General features: G+C 44.5%; 1 protein-coding gene across 1 annotated transcript in view; it reads left to right on the forward strand.

The window, feature by feature from the left end:
- LOC110499352 (ligand-dependent corepressor) overlaps nucleotides 1-22,814 on the forward strand; it is a 45,863-nt gene extending 23,049 nt beyond the window's left edge. Inside the window, exons 3-7 of the mRNA XM_021576436.2 lie at nucleotides 1,297-1,376; nucleotides 9,170-9,302; nucleotides 9,510-9,839; nucleotides 13,212-13,308; nucleotides 18,526-22,814. Of these exons, the coding sequence (XP_021432111.2) occupies nucleotides 1,297-1,376; nucleotides 9,170-9,302; nucleotides 9,510-9,839; nucleotides 13,212-13,308; nucleotides 18,526-19,558 (1,673 nt within the window). The 3' untranslated portion in view covers nucleotides 19,559-22,814. The remainder of the gene's footprint in view (nucleotides 1-1,296; nucleotides 1,377-9,169; nucleotides 9,303-9,509; nucleotides 9,840-13,211; nucleotides 13,309-18,525) is intronic.
- The last annotated feature ends 319 nt before the right edge of the window (nucleotides 22,815-23,133 follow it).

Here is a 23,133-nt window from a genome sequence, read left to right on the forward strand (position 1 = left end):
TCCCGTACGGGCTCGGGAGAGACGAAGGTTGAAAGTCATGCGGTCCTCCGATACACAACCCAACCAAGCCGCACTGCTTCTTAACACAGCGCCATCCAACCCGGTAACCGGCCGCACCAATGTGTCGGAGGAAACACCTGGCAACCTTGGTTAGCGCGCACTGCCCCCGGCCCGCCACAGGAGTCGCTGGTGCGCGATGAGACAAGGATATCCCTACCGGCCAAACCCTCCCTAACCCGGACAATGCTAGGCCAATTGTGCGTCGCCCCACGGACCTCCCGGTCGCGGCCGGGTTACGACAGAGCCTGGGCGCGAACCCAGAGTCTCTGGTGGCACAGCTGGCGGTGCAGTACAGTGCCACCCGGGAGGCCATTAATTTCTATAGTTGATGAAGACGGGAATTAATTTATTAAAAAAAGACAGAAAAAAATATACTGGATTTTAAGTTAGTGTAACACATTGCTTATAGAACAGAATACAATATGAACTTAGAGTGGTTAACGATGAACTGGCCATGAAAGCCTATTCCATCAGACATTCTTCATTTAGATTGTTTAATAGGCCCTGTAGACCTAGTTCAACAGTGAATCAATATGAACATGCCCAACGCCTCTGACTAGGTATATTATTATGCTCTTTGCTGAAGGTTAGTAGGACTCAAAGCAAATGGATTTCCACGGCAACTGACAAACCAGGCACCAATTCGCGCTCACTGACAACATTTGGTAATTTTCTTTGTGTTGATGGTCTGAGATGAACTCCTTGTGTCTGTTCATGTTTATTTTTTCCTAAATTCCCCCTCCCCATCACTCTTAAATGAATCCCCAAGGGGTAAATGTTTAGTTTTTTGCCCTAATACTGCACCGCTGATTTCAAATTATCAAAGCTCGATGATTAGTTGATTATGTGACTCCTCTGTGTAGTGCTAGGGCACTCGAGGACCGAGTTAGGGAAACACTGCTCTAATCTCATTTTAGGTATTCATGTAAGTAAAAAAAAAAAACAATCAGTTGTGAATGTAGTGCATACTATAACCTTAGAAACCACATTCACTGGAAAATACTTTAAAAAAATAATTACCAATCAATTGTCAATATCTACTCATGTTTTGATTTCTACAATAAGTGGTTGACTCTGATATCTGTGATCCTTAAGTCTAGGGGACTATGTCAGTGTAGCCAAGATTTCTAAAGGGTTTATTTTGTTACCGTGTTCTTCACCACCATCTTATATGTATTTTGTCGTACTATACCCTGCCCTGTTCTTTCTAAAATGTCTCTTCTCGTGGATCCACAGGCAGTGAGCCCGAAGGCGGTACAGACTGGTCATTCGACGAGAACTGCCCGTTCTGCTGCGTAAGACGAGACAAAGTCAAGGTAAGGACTTTTCTTTTCACGTCTTTCTCTTGCTCTATTGTGTTCTGCTGTTCCACCCCTAGATGAGTGTACCTCCTGTATTACCACACTACAAAAGCAGCAACATTGTCCTTTAGAAGCACCTTGTTTCTGATTGAATAATTGGAAATGGAATAATTCAACAGTCTCTCTCTCGCACAACTGTTGTACATGTACCTATCTGCTGTGAAGTGGTAATATTTTCTAAGACCAGGCTACAAAGAAAGCACATTCAGAACTGAATGTGGAACAGCGAGGGCTAGGCTGTATGAATAGGTGTTATTCTGAAAGAGACCTCGAGGAAGTAGCTATAGCCTCATTCATTATTCTGAAAGAGAAAGCTTCAGAGCTTGAGGAACTAGACTTATGAATTGTTAGTATTCTGAAACATGGAACTGACTGAGGCCAGATGTGAATTTGAAGGCTATACAGACTGTATAGAATCTAATAGAGGCGTATTGGAGGGGAGTTTGCTCAAACTTCACCCATTAACTGGACCTTAGCCTGTAGAGAAGCAGAGCTGTGCCCATGAAAGCAGATCTGCACTTGAAGAGAAATAACAAGAACAAGCTTCTCATCCTCCCATTCCACCTGGCTACTGTACTGATCTAGGACAGTGGTTCCCAAACTCAGTCCAGCTTTCAGCTAACTCTTGAAAGTTGTAATTGTAGAATGCACAAGGTGCCATTTGTTGTAATTGAGTAGTGCATTATCAGTTTTCCTCAGTAATTGCAAACCTTAGAGCTAACTTGTCAGAAGTGTCCGGATCAACTCGTCCATTTCAGCTATAATTTTTTAGCTAGTTGTTTTTAGCCTATACATTTAGTTTTAATGTTTGAATCACTCAAATATCACATGCATACACATTAGATGTGGCGTAATCTATAGAACTGCATGGAAATTAGCTTTAAAATGTTTTTATTTTTATCTTCACCCCATGACAAAATGTGTATGCCAGATAAATGCCAGCAAGAGGTGTGTGAAGCATTTGTCATGAACAGTGCTTCTGCCCATAGAAATAGATGTGACCCGCGGGATGTTCCCCAATGCTGGATCGGGGGCCTGAGTGAAAAGGTTTGGGACCCGCTGATCTAGGAAAACAACAAACATTGCCCCTAACAGATACAGTCCAGGGTAAAATATTGACATCTCCCTAATGGATAAAGCCCCCATGTAGTCTTTTGTAATCACCACTGTCTAATAAATATATTTTCATTTAACAGTGATTTATCATTTATTTCCCTGAGCCTCCTTCGGCCCTTGAAATGCTCAGTCTAATCGTGTGGGTGTTAGGAAACAAATTTGAAGATATTTACATGCACAGCCCTGATAGGGGATGGGCTCTAGACCATCCTTACCTAGATGAACAGTCTGGACTATTATAATCAGATAACATTGTGGTGTCATGATGTGGGCCATAAATTCCATCCCACCTGAACAGGCTGAAATTCTAGGATTTATTTTTCAAAAAGCTCTTATGCCCTTCATGTGTATCATAATTTTCACAATTTCAGAGTTATATTTGTACAAAAAAAACAAGGAAATCATGTGTTTAACGGCACTGCGCCTTTACCCCCAACTAGGGTTGCACATTTTGGGGAATATTCAGAGGTGGAAACTTTCTGTGGGAATTAACGGGAATATATGAGTATTAACAGAAATGTATGCAAATTAATATTAATACCATTTAAATGTAATGGTTTTTGCATTGGGTATATTTATCATAAGGAGACAAACAACTTTTACCTTATCATAAGTAGACATAATTGCAAATTGATTAAATCCTTCCAATTGAAAAATAAATAAATAATTGTTACGAAGTGAACTTTAATTAAATGACTTGACTCTTCGCATGGGATTATTTCACTGAGCAACAAAATAAAGGGAATATTGAATGATCCATCGCATCTCCCAAAAATGTTTTCAACATAAAATGACAGTCTAGAAACCAAGGCTTTGGTTGTCTTCGTCTCAGGCTTCCATGTCTTCTCCCTGGACCTCCTCAATGTCCACCTCTTGAACTTCAGACTCTGAGGCCTCATCTTCACTGTCACTTTCCAACCTTGTTGAGGATGGCTCGTTGTCAGGCTCAAAAAGCCTCAAATTTGCCCGGATGGCTACACATTTTTCAACCCTTGTACTGGTCAGCCTGTTGCGTGCTTTGGTGTGTGTGTGTGTGTTCCCAAACAAGGACCAGTTGCGCTCTGATGCAGCTGATGTTGGTGGGATTTGGAGGATGATGGAGACAACATGGGAAATTTCCTCAGATCCACAAAGTCCCTTCCACCAGGTGGCTGATGAGATATGTTGGCACGACTGCCATAATGCATCACCATCCCAAAGCCCTTGCTTGGAAGTGTACTTCGCCAGACTGCCAAGAACCTTGCCCTCATCCAGGCCAAGGTGGCGAGACACAATAGTGATAACACCATAGGCCTTGTTGATCTCTGCACCAGACAGGATGCTCTTGCCAGCATACTTGGGGTCCAACATGTACGTTGCAGTGTGTTTGGGCTTCAGGCACAAGTCTTCACGCTTTTTGATGCATTTCAGAACTGCAGTTTCCTCTGCTTGGCACAAAAGTGAAGTGGGCAGGGCAGTATGGATTTATTATATTACATCTGCAAGCAGAGTCTGAACATCAGACATGATGGCATTGTCTTCCTCAATCTATGCCAAGGCTACTGCTATAGGTTTCACTCTGCTTACCACTCTTTCCCAAAATACATCATCCAGTAGGATCCTCTTGATGGAGCTGTCCATATCGGCAGACTGTGATATTTCTGTGGCCATTTCTTGGAGAGACTCCTTCCTCTCCAGGAGACTGTCAAACATGATGACAACACCACCCCAAAGGGTTGTTGCTGGGCAGCTTCAATATGGTGCTCTTATTCTTCTCACTTTGCTTAATGAGGTAGATTGCTGCTATAACTTGATGACCCTTCACATATCTAACCCTTTTCCTTGGCTCTCTTATAGAGTGTATCCATTGTTTTCAGTGCCATGATGTCCTTGAGAAGCAGATTCAATGCATGAGCATCACAGCCAATGGGTGTGATGTGAGGGTAGGACTCCTCCACTTTAGAACCAAGCAGCCTTCATGTTCGCAGCACTGTCTGTCACCAGTGCAAATACCTTCTGTGGTCCAAGGTCATTGATGACTGCCTTCAGCTCATCTGCAATTTATAGACCAGTGTGTCTGTTGTCCCTTGTGTCTGTGCTCTTGTAGATTACTGGTTGAGGGGGGGAGATGATGTAGTTAATTATTCCTTGCCCACGACCGTTCGACCACCCATCAGATGAAATAGTCTGCTTTCTCTGGTTTGCTTGCCCATCACTTGAACTCTGTATCCAACAAATGAGTAGATAAAGCATGCCTGGTTGGGGGGTGGGGGGGTGTGTGTATGCTGGATGAAGAACATTCAGAAATCTCTTCCAATACACATTGCCTGTGAGCATCAGAGGCGAATCAGTTGCATACGCAGCTCGAGCAAGACATTCATTAGCATTTCTCTGACTACGTTCCTCCATTGAGCAAAAAAAAACTTCTGATTCCAGGAGGACCATGAGCTGTTGCTAACAATAAGGTGTCTGATTCATCATTTTCACCTCAAATAGAAGTAGAGGGACTTTTGTCAGTTTGCTTGTTGTGTGTGCTGAGGGAACTTTATGCACTTGGCCAGATGATTCTCCATCTTTGTTGCATTCTTCACACATGATTTGGCACAGTATTTACAATTGTACCAATCTATTCCTTCTACATTAGCTGCAGTGAAATGTCTCTGGAAATCTTGGCATTTTCCTGTTAAGATTAGAAAAAGAGGAGTAAAAAAAAACAATTTAAATTTCATGTACAGATAAATAGTTAAGCAGTTAGATTGAACAACTCCTTTTAAGAAGTGTTTTTGAAATGAAACATGTATGGAACAGGTGAATTAACACTCCTCAGTTAGCAGGCTCAAGCAAGTTAAAACCCACATGGTAGCAAAAACTAAGTTAGAAATGATTTAAACACAATTTGCTGTAGTCTACTCTTTACTAGTTAACAAAAAATAATGTATGTTATATAAAATATATTCACCCCACCCAGTATTGTAATCAAAATGTACCATAAAGCATGTAGTCCTTGTCTCAGACAGTGTAGTAGTGTGGGCTCAATAGCATCTCATTAGTGTGCAAGATCTTGAGAATCAGCTGCACATGTGATGGAAGAGGGCACTGCACATGTGCCTCAATGGTTTATAGAAGCAGGTACCCACGTGCCATCTCCTCATTGGTTATACCCACGTGGGTGATTGAAAGATGAACTGTTTTGCCGGTAGTTGTGGTAATACTATGAAAGTTTAGATGCCAATCACCATATAAGTTCAACGATGAAAAAGCCTGGAAGGAGGAGAGATGACTAGAAACGATTCGGTTGGCTGTTTTATGTGTGGATTAATTGGCGGAGTAGAGTACCTTGTGCGTTTCAGGTGAAATAACAACTCAATGTTTCTATCCCAGGACAAATTAGCCAGCAAGTGCAAGCGAACTAGCTAAATTGCAATACATGTTTAATGATTTTCTACCTGTCCCCAAATTAATGTAATTGGTTCAGAGTTTGTTTTGCTATTTTAACCTGCGTGTCGTGATCGCATTTGGTGTAGGGGGACAAAATACATTTATGCACGATAGCGCACGCGCACAGCCGGTTTGGGTTCCATGTAAGGGCTTATATCCAGACACTCTGTGTTGTCGTGCATAAGAACACCCCTTAGCAGTGGTATATTGGCCATATACCACACCCCCTTGTGCCTTATTGCTTAACCTCTCTGGGATATTCGGGATGGTAGCGTCCCACCCCGCCAACAGCCAGTGAAAGTGCAGGGCGCCAAATTCAAAACAACAAAAATCTCATTGTTAAAATTCCTCAAGCATACAAGTATTTTACACCATTGTAAAGATAAAATTCTCGTTAATCCAGCCACAGTGTCCGATTTCAAAAAGGCTTTACAACGAAAGCACCACAAACGATTGTTTGGTCACCACCAAGTCACAGAAAAACAAAATGTTTCCAGCCAAAGAGAAGAGTCACAAAAAGCAGGAATATAGATAAAATGAATCACTAACCTTTGATCTTCATCAGATGACACTCATAGGACTTCATGTTACACAATACATGCATGTTTTGTTCGATAAAGTGCATATTTATATCCAAAAATCTCAGTTTACATTGGCGTGTTATGTTCAGAAGTTCCAAAACATGCAGTGATTTTGCAGAGAGCCACAATTTACAGAAATACTCATAATAAACATTGATGTAAGATACAACTATTATACATGGAACTTTAGATAAAGGTCTCCTTAATGCTGTGTCAGATTTTTTTTTAAAGCACACCATGCAATAATCTGATTACGGCGCTCAGAGACCAAAACAGCCAAAGAGATATACACTGCTAAAAAAAATAAAGGGAACACTAAAATAAAACATCCTAGATCTGAATGAATGAAATATTCTTATTAAATACTTTTTTCTTTACATAGTTGAATGTGCTGACAACAAAATCACACAAAATTATCAATGGAAATCAAATTTATCAACCCATGGAGGTCTGGATTTGAAGTCACACTCAAAATTAAAGTGGAAAACCACACTACAGGCTGCTCCAACTTTGATGTAATGTCCTTAAAACAAGTCAAAATGAGGCTCAGTAGTGTGTGTGGTCTCCACGTGCCTGTATGACCTCCTTACAACGCCTGGGCATGCTCCTGATGAGGTGGCGGATGGTCTCCTGAGGGATCTCCTCCCAGACCTGGACTAAAGCATCCGCCAACTCCTGGACAGTCTGTGGTGCAACGTGGCGTTGGTGGATGGAGCGAGACATGATGTCCCAGATGTGCTCAATTGGATTCAGGTCTGGGGAACAGGCGGGCCAGTCCATAGCATCAATGCCTTCCTCTTGCAGGAACTGCTGACACACTCCAGCCACATGAGGTCTTGCATTAGGAGGAACCCAGGGCCAACCGCACCAGCATATGGTCTCACAAGGGTTCTGAGGATCTCATCTCGGTACCTAATGGCAGTCAGGCTACCTCTGGCGAGCACATGGAGGCCCCCCAAAGAAATGCCACCCCACACCATGACTGACCCACCACCAAACCGGTCATGCTGGAGGATGTTGCAGGCAGCGGAACGTTCTCCACGGCGTCTCCAGACTGTCACATCTGTCTCATGTGCTCAGTGTGAACCTGCTTTCATCTGTGAAGAGCACAGGGCGCCAGTGGCGAATTTGCCAATCTTGGTGTTCTCTGGCAAATGAAAAACGTCCTGCACGGTGTTGGGCTGTAAGCACAACCCCCACATGTGGACGTCGGGCCCTCATACCACCCTCATGGAGTCTGTTTCTGACCGTTTGAGCAGACACATGCACATTTGTGGCCTGCTGGAGGTCATTTTGCAGGGCTCTGGCAGTGCTCCTCCCTCGCTTCCTTGCACAAAGGCGGAGGTAGCGGTCCTGCTGCTGGGCTGTTGCCCTCCTACGGCCTCCTCCACGTCTCCTGATGTACTGGCCTGTCTCCTGGTAGCGCCTCCATGCTCTGGACACTACGCTGACAGACACAGCAAACCTTCTTGCCACAGCTCGCATTGATGTGCCATCCTGGATGAGCTGCACTACCTGAGCAACTTGTGTGGGTTGTAGACTCCGTCTCATGCTACCACTAGAGTGAAAGCACCGCCAGCATTCAAAAGTGACCAAAACATCAGCCAGGAAGCATAGGAACTGAGAAGTGGTCTGTGGTTATCACCTGCAGAACCACTCCTTTATTGCCTATAATTTCCACCTGTTGACTATTCCATTTCCACAACAGCATGTGAAATGTATTGTCAATCTGTGTTGCTTCCTAAGTGGACAGTTTGATTTCACAGAAGTGTGATTGACTTGGCGTTACATTGTGTTGTTTAAGTGTTCCCTTTATTTTTTTGAGCAGTGTGTGTGTGTGTGTATATATATTTATTTTATTTATTTATTTATTTATTCGATAAAGTTCATCATTTAAGTCCAAATACCTTCTTTTGTTAGGGCGTTTGGTAAACAAATGCAAACGCGCGTGTAAGTCCAGCCGAAAGGTCGGACGAAACGTCCAAAAAGTTATATTACAGGTCGTAGAAACATGTCAAACGAAGTATAGAATCAATCTTTAGGATGTTTTTATCATAAACCTTCAATAATGTTCCAACTGGAGAATTCCTTTGTCTGTAGAAAAGCAATGGAACGCAAGCTAACTTTCACATGACCGCTTGTCACGAGCTCGTGGCAATCTGCCAGACACCTGGCTCAATCCCCTCTCATTCGCCCCCACTTCACAGTAGAAGCCTCAAACAAGGTTTTCAAGACTGTTAACATCTAGTGGAAGCCTTAGGAGGTGCAAAATGACCCAACAGACAAGGTATATTGGAATGGCAATGAGTTGAAAAACTACAAACCTCAAATCCAACCAGGAAGTGGGAAATCTTTCTCAGGTTTTCGCCTGCCATATGAGTTGTTTATACTCAGACATCATTCAAACAGTTTTAGAAACTTGAGTATTTTCTTTCCAAATGTTCTAATTATATGCATATTCTAGCTTTTATAGCTGAGTAGCAGACTGTTTACTCTGGGCACCTTATTCATCCAAGCTACTCAATACTGCCCCCAGTCACCAAGAAGTTAAGTACGTGTCTACCATATGCCACAGCATGTCACTTCTGCTGCTAAGACGCTATTCCATTTGTTTCTGTTTCTCTCTTCTCCAAGGAGCACTTAGTTGGCCTGAGCAACCAGGGGTTGGAGAGTGGAGCTGAACCCCTGCTGGTCAAAGACCAGACCAAGATCAACAGACTTGAGAAACAAGCAGAGGAATTTTTTAATGCAGTCCTCTACAAAAAAGGTAGGTCTTTACTTACGAAGAACTATATTTGTTACGGCAATTTCTGTAAGATTGTGTATCGACAGGAATATCTAACAGGACCATGTGTGCTCTTAGTTACATTTGAGAAACTGTTGCTATGGTTGAGATGGCTTGCGCTCACGGGCTTAGGGTCAACCGTCTCTACAGATGTCTTTATAATGTTATTTTTCCTTGTCCCTCCCTCAGATGTGCCCAGCTTCTCAGACCCACACATTCCAGGAGTGGCTCTGGACATAATGCAGAGGATGATCCGCCAGTTTGCTGCAGAATATACCTCAAAAAGTAGTTCCTCTACTCCGGACAGCCGCTACACTCCCAGGCCTGGTCCCCACCCAGACCAAAGCCTGCCTCCTCCCCCCTCGCTGCCCACGGTGCCCCCAGCTGCCAGCCCTGGTGGTACTGCTACCCACTCCGTACCCAGCCAGAACCCCGTCCTCTCCAAGCTGCTGATGGCCGACCAGGACTTGCCTCTCGACCTCACTGTCAAGAAGCCTCTGCCACAGCCTGTAGAACAAGGTAGCAGCAGATGCACTAGTGCTGGTAGTAGACTGACCGAGCAGACACACTTGTACTGGTAATATGTTTGATGTAAAGTAACCTCTTCCTAACTTTCAAGAGGTTCCTGCCACAGCCTGCAGAACAAGGTACCAGCAGATTCACTACACTACTGTACTGCACACTAGGGTTGAATGATGGGAACCTGGTTACTGAGATTTATTGGAATTTACCACCCAAAACCACTCCTTTTTCCCAGGATAAGTAACTGCGAGATACTGGTAAATTATAATAAATTATTTTTATGAACAGCATGGCGTGAAATGGAACTGTTAAATTATATGCAATGTCTAAATCTGCCTTCTCTACGGCCTCTGCATGATGAATCATCAACCCTCAGGGTGGGGACAGACAGCCCATCTCAGTATGGAGCACAGTACACAATGCATGTAGACTCATCATCTCACCATGCTAACTTTTCCCCCCTTCTGACAGGTACATTTGCTGCAGCATAGCCTATGATACAGTAATATATAGAACGAATGTGCATCTAATTTACCATCTCCATCTGGCTTTCGAGGGTCACCTTGTTTTTTCATTGTAAAGATTATTTTTTAATTGCAGAGTTTTTAAACAGACTATCACTCTAATATTGTTGTTTAAATCAGTGCACGTGCAAACACTGTCTTTCTCTCTCTTCAACTCTATTGAAATTGCATCCAAAATAGATAACCCTGTTCTATGTATGTATGTATGTATAGCCCTATATATTCATGTCCTAGCCTACCTCTTTCATATTTACATTCACTGCTGTATTAGCCTTATAGATAATTTAGATAAATTAGATAATTAATGATGGCGTATGCATAATAAGCTTATAGATTATGTCTCTTGCTCAATACACAAGGACCTGTTCTCCTCTGGCCTCTCCTTAAAAACCACTCTTATTTTAGCGTTATACCAATACTCTCGGGTACTTTGAAAGAAGAGTGAACACGCGATGGCGGTAGGCTATAGCAGTTATTCATTCAGAACCAGAACCATTCAATCTTCTTGAAGAGACGTGAAAGCCTTCTGCATCTAATTCTAGTCCTATATTATTCAAGGACAATAGAATGATGAAGATTAATGAAATAAGTTTTGTTGTCCTTGACTGTTAACTTAGCGAGGAAGGAATTAAGCGAAAGAGGTAGACTAATAACATTAGGGGAAATATTATGAAAGCTACAAATGCTTCAGCATACTCAATATAGAAATGGGCCACATTTTTATATTTCATAAGGTGCTAGCCTACAGGCTACATTTAACTTTGTAGGCAGCATGTGCTGCACCAGAATCTCATGTTCTCTTTTGCGTTATCATGGTTTGAATGATGTGCGTAATTCCAGTCCATGTAATACAGTTCACACTCAAAAATATTAGCTTAATGGAGCTAGTTTAATTTATTTACCCAAGAGAGCATATACAGCTGAATTCGGAAGTTTACATACACCTTAGCCAAATACTTTTCAACTCAGTTTTTCACAATTCCTAACATTTAATCCTAGTAAAAAAATCCCTGTTTTAGGTCAATTAGGATCACCACTTTATTTTAAGAATGTGAAATGTCAGTAGAATAGTAGAGAATTATTTATTTCAGCTTTTTTCTTTCATCACATTCCCCGTGGGTCAGAAGTTTACATACACTCAATTAGTATTTGGTAGCATTGCCTTTAAATTGTTTAACTTGGGTCAAATGTTTTGGGTAGCCTTCCACAAGCTTCCCACAATAATTTGGGTGAATTTTGGCCCATTCCTCCTGACAGAGCTGGTGTAACTGAGTCAGGTTTGTAGGCCTCCTTGCTCGCACAGGCTTTTTCAGTTCTGCCTACAAATTTTCAATAGGATTGAGGAAAGGGCTTTGCGATGGCCACTCCAATACCTTGACTTGGTTGTTCTTAAGCCATTTTGCCACAACATTGGAAGTATGCTTGGGGTCCTTCTCCATTTGCAAGACCCATTTGTGGACAAGCTTTAACTTCCTGACTGATGTCTTGAGATGTTGCTTCAATATATCCATACCCACAACATGATGCTGCCACCGCCGTGCTTCACGGTTGGGATGGTGTTCTTCGGCTTGCAAGCCTCCCCCTTTTTCCTTCAAACATATTGATGGTCATTATGGCCAAACAGTTCTATTTTTGTTTCATCAGGCCAGAGGACATTTCTCCAAAAAGTACGATCTTTGTCCCCATGTGCATTTGCAAATCGTAGTCTGGCTTTTTTATGGCGGTTTTGGAGCAGTGGCTTCTTCCTTGCTGAGCGACCTTTCAGATTATGTCGATATAGGACTCATTTTACTGTGGATATAGATACTTTTATACTGGTTTCCTCAAGCATCTTCACAAGGTCCTTTGCTGTTATTCTGGGATTGATTTTGCTCTTTTCGCTCCAAGGTACGCTCATCTCTAGGAGACAGAACACGTCTCTTTCCTGAACGGTATGATGGCTTCATGGTCCCATGGGGTTTATACTTGCGTACTATTGTTTGTACAGATGAACGTGGTATCTTCAGGCATTTGGAAATTGCTCTCAAGGCTGAACCAGACTTGTGGAGGTCTACAATTTTTTTCTTGGCTGATTTCTTTTGATTTTCCCACAATGTCAAGCAAAGAGGCGTGGAGTTTGAAGGTAGACCTTGAAATACATCCACAGATACACCTCCAATTGACTCAATGATGTCAATTAGCCTATCAGAAGCTTCTAAAGCCATGACCTAATTTTCTGGAATTTTCCAAGCTGTTTAAAGGCACAGTCAACTTAGTGTATGTAAACTTCTGACCCACTACAGTGAGTTATAAGTGAAATAATCTGTCTGTTAACAATTGTTGGAAATATAACTTGTCATACACAAAGTAGATGTCCTAACCTATTTGCCAAAACGCTAGTTTGTTTACAAGAAATTTGTGGAATGGTTGAAAAACTAGTTTTAATGACTCCAACCTCGGTGTATGTTACCTTCCAACTTCAACTGTAGCTAGCTACATCTATGGGTTTTTATGTTTTCCTGTCGTGCGTAATGTGCAGTAGCCTATATCATATTCCTTAACAGCATGAACATTTGGCCTTTTTTGGGCTTGGGCTCATTACATGTCGTTAATGTACGGCTCGTAAAATATATGACATATTTGGCTTATCAGGCTGAGGTAGCATCAGGTTTGAGTTTTCATGTTGATCAAAGTATATTTCAATGCTTTATAATGCTTTTGAAAGACCCTTCCGGTTTTGGCGGGAAATACTGGGTTACCCGGGAGAAAGGGATTTATTCTTGGGATGGAACGTTTTGTAAAATACTGGGAATATATTAAACACTTTTGCTCACGTACTTCGCTAATCCTTGTGTCCTGTACCTAGATGGAGTCCTGGACCTGTCACTCAAAAAGGGACGGGCCAAAAGCAGCACTCCATCGCTCCGCAGCCCACATCTTTCCCAGACATCCACTCTTAAAGGGTAAGACCAACTTTCTGTTTCTACTTCCTGTAAGGCTTTACCATAGCTCACTCCCCAACCTGTTCAAACAACCGTTTATAATAACCTGTAGGAGCTCATGAAGCGATGGTCACCAACTCTGGTCCTGCGGAGATGCATGGTGTGCCTGTTGATTTGACTGTGTGACATTAGTGGTTTCACATGTGCATCTTCAAGAAGGACATCTTGAAGGAAATACTTTATCAGGAGACATTATATTATTATTATTATTATTATTGTATTCCTTTTAAATACACAATAAGATGTAGTTAAGATTCCAATGGATTTTTAGAAATAAGCAAAATAATCCGAATAAACCCCTAACCAGTAGAGCTTTCCGTTCTACTAATTACACTGCATGGTGTTCAATGGTTTACATTGACCTTCATTTCAAGGTCAAAAATAATGTAAAATCTTTAATCCAGTAAACTCTTGTGTTTTGCCCTAGGGCAATGCCTCATGATATCATCACACCGCGGTATGGATGTTAGTGCATTTGAAGTGGAACACAGCGGAATTCATTTTTAATTTGGATTAATTAAGCAACAGTTTCTCCGCTCTCTAGCTACACTCCTCTCTTTAGAGCGAGTGAAGGAAGGGAAGGACACGAGGGGGAGGGAGGGAAGGGAGGGGGGTGAAGGAAGGGAAGGACGCGGAGGAGGAGGGAAGGGAAGGAAGGGGGGGCTGGTGAGTGAAGGGAGGGTGCGAGTGAAGTTAGGGGGAGTGAGGAAGGAAACAAGGGTGGGTAAGGGAGGGGTGAGTGTGAGGGAGGGAGTGAGTGAGTGAAGGGAGGGTGGGTGAGTGAGGGAGGGAGGGGAGTGAGGAAGGAAGGTGGAGGGAAGGAAGCAAGCAAGGGTGGGTGAGTGAAGGGAGGGGGGAGTGAGTGAAGGAAGAGAGCCAGCTGCTTGTGGTAAAGCTGTTCAGAATGTACAGCTCTGTATGCAGAGATCCACAGATGTATAGGTCCATATATCTACTATCTACCAATCTCTCTCCTCTCTCTGTCTCCCCCCTTTTCTCTCTCTGAAATGATATTTCAAAGCTGAGGTGAGATGGAGAACTGATTTGAAGGTGGAGGGAATATTTAGAAGTGCAAAAAAAAAGCAGACACCTGTCAAGTCATAATATATTGGTTTATGCCTGCTAGTGCATTAGCAACAGTAAAGCGCATGCTTATTTTATTTGCCTCGGTGTCCGTCATTATTTCCTCTCATCACAAATCAATCATTCACCCATCAATTTAATGTAATCATGTTCACTCAATAAGACCTGATGATTTTCTATGTTCTGTCACACATTCTGTGTGCCTTGAGTGCTGACCTGGCAGACAAGTATTTCAGATGTTTTTCTTAGTAACAGTATTTGTCAGGTTGATATTGTGAGTTTATGTACAGTAAGTAGCCCTATAACATCCCATACTGATGGCTTACTCTTTTATTGCTGTGCTTGTTCAGTGGTAACGTCACTCGCTAAGGGCTATCACTACGTTAGCATTAGTCATTTGGCAACACGGTCATCGTGCCCTGCTCTGTTATTAAATGCCTGACTGCCTTGCTGCAATGACCAACATGCCCCCCTCCCCCCTGAGCTATATGGACAGGACTAATGACCAACATGCCCTCCCCCTGAGCTATATGGACAGGAATAATGACCAACATGCCCTCCCCCCTGAGCTATATGGACAGGACTAATGACCAACATGCCCTCCTCCCTCCCCCCTGAGCTATATGGACAGGACTAATGACCAACATGCCCTCCTCCCTCCCCCCTCCCCCCTGAGCTATATGGACAGGACTAATGACCAACATGCCCTCCTCCCTCCCCCCTCCCCCCTGAGCTATATGGACAGGACTAATGACCAACATGCCCTCCTCCCTCCCCCCTCCCCCCTGAGCTATATGGACAGGACTAATGACCAACATGCCCCCCTCCCCCCTGAGCTATATGGACAGGACTAATGACCAACATGCCCTCCTCCCTCCCCCCTCCCTCCTGACATATATTGACAGCACGAATGACCAACATGCCCCCCCTCCTCCCTCCTGAGCTATATGGACAGGACTAATGACCAACATGCCCTCCCCCCTCCCCCCTGAGCTATATGGACAGGACTAATGACCAACATGCCCTCCTCCCTCCCCCCCTCCCCCCTGAGCTATATGGACAGGACTAATGACCAACATGCCCTCCTCCCTCCCCCCCTCCCCCCTGAGCTATATGGACAGGACTAATGACCAACATGCCCTCCTCCCTCCCCCCTGAGCTATATGGACAGGACTAATGACCAACATGCCCTCCTCCCTCCCCCCTGAGCTATATGGACAGGACTAATGACCAACATGCCCCTCTCCCCCCTGAGCTATATGGACAGGACTAATGACCAACATGCCCCCCTCCCCCCTGAGCTATATGGACAGGACTAATGACCAACATGCCCCTCTCCCCCCTGAGCTATATGGACAGGACTAATGACCAACATGCCCTCCTCCCTCCCCCCTGAGCTATATGGACAGGACTTATGACCAACATGCCCCCTCCCCCCTGAGCTATATGGACAGGACTAATGACCAACATGCCCCCCTCCCCCCTGAGCTATATGGACAGGACTAATGACCAACATGCCCCCCCCCCCCCCCCTGAGCTATATGGACAGGACTTATGACCAACATGCCCCCTCCCCCCTGAGCTATATGGACAGGACTAATGACCAACATGCCCCCCTCCCCCCTGAGCTATATGGACAGGACTAATGACCAACATGCCCTCCTCCCTCCCCCCTCCCCCCTGAGCTATATGGACAGGACTAATGACCAACATGCCCCCCTCCCCCCTGAGCTATATGGACAGGACTAATGACCAACATGCCCCCCTCCCCCCTGAGCTATATGGACAGGACCAATGACCAACATGCCCCCCCTCCTCCCCCCTGAGCTATATGGACAGGACTAATGACCAACATGCCCTCCTCCCCCTGAGCTATATGGACAGGACTAATGACCAACATGCCCCCCTCCCCCCTGAGCTATATGGACAGGACTAATGACCAACATGCCCCCCTCCCCCCTGAGCTATATGGACAGGACTAATGACCAACATGCCCTCCCCCTGAGCTATATGGACAGGAATAATGACCGACATGCCCTCCCCCCTGAGCTATATGGACAGGACTAATGACCAACATGCCCTCCTCCCTCCCCCCTGAGCTATATGGACAGGACTAATGACCAACATGCCCTCCTCCCTCCCCCTCCCCCCTGAGCTATATGGACAGGACTAATGACCAACATGCCCTCCTCCCTCCCCCCTCCCCCCTGAGCTATATGGACAGGACTAATGACCAACATGCCCTCCTCCCTCCCCCCTCCCCCCTGAGCTATATGGACAGGACTAATGACCAACATGCCCCCCTCCCCCCTGAGTTATATGGACAGGACTAATGACCAACATGCCCTCCTCCCTCCCCCCTCCCTCCTGACATATATTGACAGCACGAATGACCAACATGCCCCCCCTCCTCCCTCCTGAGCTATATGGACAGGACTAATGACCAACATGCCCTCCCCCCTCCCCCCTGAGCTATATGGACAGGACTAATGACCAACATGCCCTCCTCCCTCCCCCCCTCCCCCCTGAGCTATATGGACAGGACTAATTACCAACATGCCCTCCTCCCTCCCCCCTCCCCCCTGAGCTATATGGACAGGACTAATGACCAACATGCCCTCCTCCCTCCCCCCTGAGCTATATGGACAGGACTAATGACCAACATGCCCTCCTCCCTCCCCCCTGAGCTATATGGACAGGACTAATGACCAACATGCCCTCCTCCCTCCCCCCTGAGCTATATGGACAGGACTAATGACCAACATGCCCCTCTCCCCCCTGAGCTATATGGACAGGACTAATGACCAACATGCCCCCCTCCCCCCTGAGCTATATGGACAGGACTAATGACCAACATGCCCCTCTCCCCCCTGAGCTATATGGACAGGACTAATGACCAACATGCCCTCCTCCCTCCCCCCTGAGCTATATGGACAGGACTTATGACCAACATGCCCCCTCCCCCCTGAGCTATATGGACAGGACTAATGACCAACATGCCCCCCTCCCCCCTGAGCTATATGGACAGGACTAATGACCAACATGCCCCCCCCCCCCCCCCCCCCCGAGCTATATGGACAGGACTTATGACCAACATGCCCCCTCCCCCCTGAGCTATATGGACAGGACTAATGACCAACATGCCTCCCTCCCCCCTGAGCTATATGGACAGGACTAATGACCAACATGCCCTCCTCCCTCCCCCCTCCCCCCTGAGCTATATGGACAGGACTAATGACCAACATGCCCCCCTCCCCCCTGAGCTATATGGACAGGACAAATGACCAACATGCCCCCCCTCCTCCCCCCTGAGCTATATGGACAGGACTAATGACCAACATGCCCTCCTCCCCCTGAGCTATATGGACAGGACTAATGACCAACATGCCCCCCTCCCCCCTGAGCTATATGGACAGGACTAATGACCAACATGCCCCCCTCCCCCCTGAGCTATATGGACAGGACTAATGACCAACATGCCCCCCTCCCCCCTGAGCTATATGGACAGGACTAATGACCAACATGCCCCCCCCCCCCCCCCCCCCCCGAGCTATATGGACAGGACTTATGACCAACATGCCCCCTCCCCCCTGAGCTATATGGACAGGACTAATGACCAACATGCCCCCCTCCCCCCTGAGCTATATGGACAGGACTAATGACCAACATGCCCCCCTCCCCCTGAGCTATATGGACAGGACTAATGACCAACATGCCCTTCTCACTCTCCTGCCCTATCTGAACAGAGCTGGACATTATTCACTTTTTTTAGATTTCATATTTTTCTTTTGATTTTCTTTTTCCTGCATATCCTTTTTTTAAATTGTTTTCTTATTGTTATGTTGACTGACGCATAATTTGTAATAAAATGCGAAGCCAAAATAAACAAATTCCCAAACCTTGAGCCTTTTTTGTTCTTAAAAGTAGCACACACTCACAGACGTATATATTTTCTAATATGATGTTACCTAAGCAAGATCAACCAATAAAGGAGTGGCCTCATCTTCCCTCCCCCAACCCATCCTCCCCTAGAGAGAGAAACATTAAAGCACTGTGCAAGCTCTGCTTACACCCAATTTCCTTCCATCCAATCAGGCGTTCCCTGAGTGCTGACGGACAGGCCGGGCTGCCTATGTGGAGCCTGCAGGATGGGAGGAGGGAGAATTTCAGCTACTCTGTCCCTTTAAAGCCCCCCTCACCTCTCTGTCACGCCCTGCACATCAAACAGGAAGTGAACCTATATTCCAGCCCAGAGTTGTCTCCCAACCAGAACCAGATGTCCAGACCCTTCGACCACCTCTCTCTCCTTTCCAGGTACGGCTCTCCGTCCTGGGCCTCCAAGACCCACTTTGGAGCCCTCCTGAAGCTCCGGGCCAACAGCAGAGCTGGAGACCACCTCAAAGACCTACCCAGCTTGTTGGAGGCTGCAGGGCTCTTCACCAAGTCGCCCTCCTGTGGGAAGGCAATCATCCAGGAGGCCCCCAGAGACCCGGGCCTCTCTCTTTCCCACTCCCCGACCGTTGACCTCAAAATCCCCCAGGTGAGAGGCCTTGGAGGCCTGGGGATGGACTTCTGCTTGGGCTCCCTGAGCTCTGATCCCTACAGACTCCCCAGCCACCACTGTGAGAACAGCCTGGGGAAGAGGCAGAGGTCCATCCTGCCCAAACACAGCCGCCTGGGAAGCAGTGGAGGAGAGAGGGAGTACTGGGCTTCATCCGATGCAGAACGCCCTGCCTCTGGGGGGCAGTATCCTACCTCTGACCCCGAGGCAGACCTCAGCAACATGCATCTGAGGAAAAAGAGGGGACGATACCGCCAGTACAACGCAGAGCTGCTAGAGGAAGCTATCGGAGTGGTGATGGAGGGGAAGATGAGCGTGTCCAAGGCTCAGACCGTCTACGGGATCCCTCACAGCACGCTGGAGTATAAAGTCAAGGAGCGCCTTGGCACCCTTAAACATCCACCCAAGAAGAAGCTGAAGCTGATGAGCCACATGGAGGAACCGGAGGATACGGAGGCCCCAGAGAGCCAAGAAGCTCTGTATGCGACCATGGACCTTCAGTCTGTGTCAGCATCCGGAGAGAACGGCAGGCAGCTGCTCAGTACACGCCTCTCCCCAGACGAATAAAGTCACGATTGAAAGAGATTCAGTACTTGATGATATGTGATGTTTTTTCCCAGACCAGGTAATGGTTTGCATTTGCCAGGCAATGGCAATGACAGAGGAGTCTATCAGGGGCGGCTGCTGAGGGGAGGATGGCTCATAATAATGTTTGGAACAGAGCAAATGAAATGGCATCAAACCATGTGTTTGATAACATTCCGCTCCAGCCATTACCACAAGCCTGTCCTCCCCAATTAGGCTGCCACCAACCTCCTGTGGACTCTATATAGCTAGTACACAATTGATCAGTTAGGTATGTTGATTTATTCCAAATGTACCTCTACTTACTGTGATCAACCCCGTGAATCAATCTGACCTATTCATCTTAACTCTTTAATTGTTTCAACATGTTTGGTAAGCCTATAAGTAGCTGTTGTCTAAATCAATCAAACACTAAATTGTCTCTGCCCCTCGACGTTGTCCTAGACATTGTTGAAACACTCCATATTTAAAATATGTTTTGGCAGTGTTTTATGAAGCTTGTTTGTGCTGTATAAGGATATCAAACAATATTTTAACGGTTCATCCTGAAACTGCTTTAGATACGGTGCTAACATATTCTAATATTTTTACTATTTGACTAATATAATGTGTAATGTGTTGGCAAAATTGCAATTGGACCAAGCCCAATTGTCTTCAGAGTTCTATATTGATCAGTGGCGCCCCTTACTGTCTTCTAGGAGTACTCTAGTTATTACAGCACTTCGGGTTGAGCCAATGGCCTGCAACCCAGGTCCTGTAGAACTACAGGAAATGTATGGTCTTATTGGCCAGCTGAATCAAAAGCCTGCAGACCTTGTAGCACCAAGGTTGGAGACATATGGGTTGGATTCACCAACCTCATTTCTTTGTTTGGGTCATAATGATGACGCATGCTCAGCCCTCGACATGTTTCCTCAAGGCTTATTTCTATTTGAAACTCTATTCATATTTGACCACCTAAATGGGGGTTCATAATGTTTATTTTACTTTGTCAACCAGTGTTTGACTTTAAGCTCACTATCTCTTTCCCTGTCACTGTTCAGCAAATGCACACCTGAGATTGAATAGACCATACTACAGCAGAAAGAATATGTGGTTGCAAGGATGCCTGCAACTACTGAAAATATTAATGTGAGGTTGTATGTTTTTGTTTGTTTGGGAGAACAGATTCCTCTGTCTGCAATTTCACCTCCTTAGTTACCAACCAAACCTCAGCTATAGACGTGTTGGCTGTTTAGCTACAAAATCACTATAGAGAAACTGGTTTGGCCTAGATTGACACATAAACTATATTCTGTCTCACATGTGTATTGAAACGTACATTTGCACAATGAGCACTTTCCTCTGAAATACATGTCAGTTGTTGGTGAGCTAGCTAGTGAATTTTGGCTATATTAGCATAGATGTGACATCAGTCAAAACACCTCAAAACAAGACATTGTATCAAAGAGATCAAACTAGCTACAACACGCCACCCACAATTCCCCAGGTGGCAGTTTCTTGTCATTGTTGCTAGCAGTCTGGCCATCCAGAATCACACGACTTCTGCCTCATTGAAGCCTGCACATCGTTTTTGTGACGCAAGCTAACCGTTTATACTCTCCAAAAGCACGGCAGAGTTACAACCACTCAGATGTCTCTCCGCTGTGTGACTGGGACATTTCTTTACCTGCGTTTACCTGTAGCCTTCACCACAACTCAGGATAATGTTTGTGTGTGGCTGCAGTACTGTGAATGTGTATATTTCTATCTTTATCAGAAATGTATATACTATGTTAGATATCTATACACAAACATACCTCACTCAGATGTATATCTCCTACTTATTTCCATGCCTCTTGTATCTTACTCAGAATCATCTGAAAAGGGGTACATTTTCATTTTTTTTGTTGTTGTCTGCAAACAGACACTTTTGGGATGTCTTACCATTGACTGATAAATATATGCACCCGACTCTTATCAGATATTCTCACAACTTACCTTAACCGAGCATTTGTTTACCAGTTTGAGCCTCCTGGACAGTTTTTAAATCTGTGCGGCACTGCAGTTAGCACAACAAACTTCAGGTGTGAAGTCGGGTAGTTCCGTTACCTCTAGTGATGACTGTCCCTGCTTAACAGAAGAAGACAAGGACAAGGGACAGGTGGAAATGTTTGTTCTTAAAACATTTAAAAAAAAATCTTACCTATGTATTTAAAGATTGGTTTTATTCTCGTGTTAGATTGCAGCTTTAAGGTGCAGTAAATTGATGAGTCTCAACGGTTTCAAAGGTTTCGCCACGTGGCGCATGGCACTAAGGAATTTCTTTGGAGAAGTGTAGAATATGCTGAAGCCCATTGCAGTTTAAACATTGTGATGTTTTTAGAAAACATTCAATGGATGCCGTATTTGCTCCTCCTTGATAATACCGACCAATAACAATTTATGGAAATCTCAGAATTGTACACACTGTTTATTTATCTTATTCTACAATCAGAACTAGAATCCAAATACTAATCGTGACTAGAACGCTCGGAAGCAGCAACATGGCGTCCCGCTGTGAATTTGGCAAAACTGCTGTGAGTACTACTTACCCTATCGACAGTTATACCTCAGGACATTTCAGAATATTAGACCAAGCCCCTATTGTCCTTGTATAAGGTTTCTATCACAGTGCTGGTTTTAATACTGTCATCAGACAGGTTGTATTACTACAGTTCTAGGGAAATATTTATAGTTAACAAGACTAAGATGTTTATTTCTTACTCTTGACCCAGTAAGTTGTTATGCATCATTTTTGAGACTCATGTAAATGAAATATTTCGACAGACATTTGAGTTAAAAGTTTGCTTTTTGCCCACCGTGAACACACAGCTACAAACTCTTAGATAATTGGTCAAACTTAACTGATATCACATGAAATGCAAAAAACAGTTTTTATTAGATTTTTTTGGACAACATTACATTTCAGAATCTCTGACATTTCCTTTAGTCTTTCAGGTGTATATAAGTATAGTGAAAATAAATATAGTTGACAACTAGGTTAACTAATTAGTATGAATCTACTGTAAATGTTACTTTTTAAATGTGCAATGTATGTCAGTCAAAAGCTTGTGCACACCTACTCATTCAAGCGGTATTCTTTATTTTTTACTATTTTCTACTTTGTAGAATAATAGATAAGACATCAACTATGAAATAACACAGATCGAAAAATGCAGTAAACAAAAAAGCTATTTTATATTTGAGATTCTTTAAAGTAGCCACCCGTTGCCTTGATGATACCTTTGCACACGCTTGGCATTCTCAACCAGCTTCAGGAGGAAGTCACCTGGAATGCATCTCAATTAACAGGGGTGCCTTTTTAAAAGTTAATTTGTGGAATTTCTTTCTTTCTTAATGCATTCAATCATTTGTGTTGTGACAAGGTAGGGTGGGTATACAGAAGATAGCCCTATTTGATAAAAGACCAAGTCCATATTATGGCAAAAATAGTTAAAATAAGCAAAGAGAAATGACAGTCCATCATTACTTTAAGACATGAAGGCCAGTCAGTCTGGAAAATGTAAAGAACCTTT

Source organism: Oncorhynchus mykiss, chromosome 20, assembly GCF_013265735.2.
Source record: "Oncorhynchus mykiss isolate Arlee chromosome 20, USDA_OmykA_1.1, whole genome shotgun sequence".
NCBI lineage: Eukaryota > Metazoa > Chordata > Actinopteri > Salmoniformes > Salmonidae > Oncorhynchus > Oncorhynchus mykiss.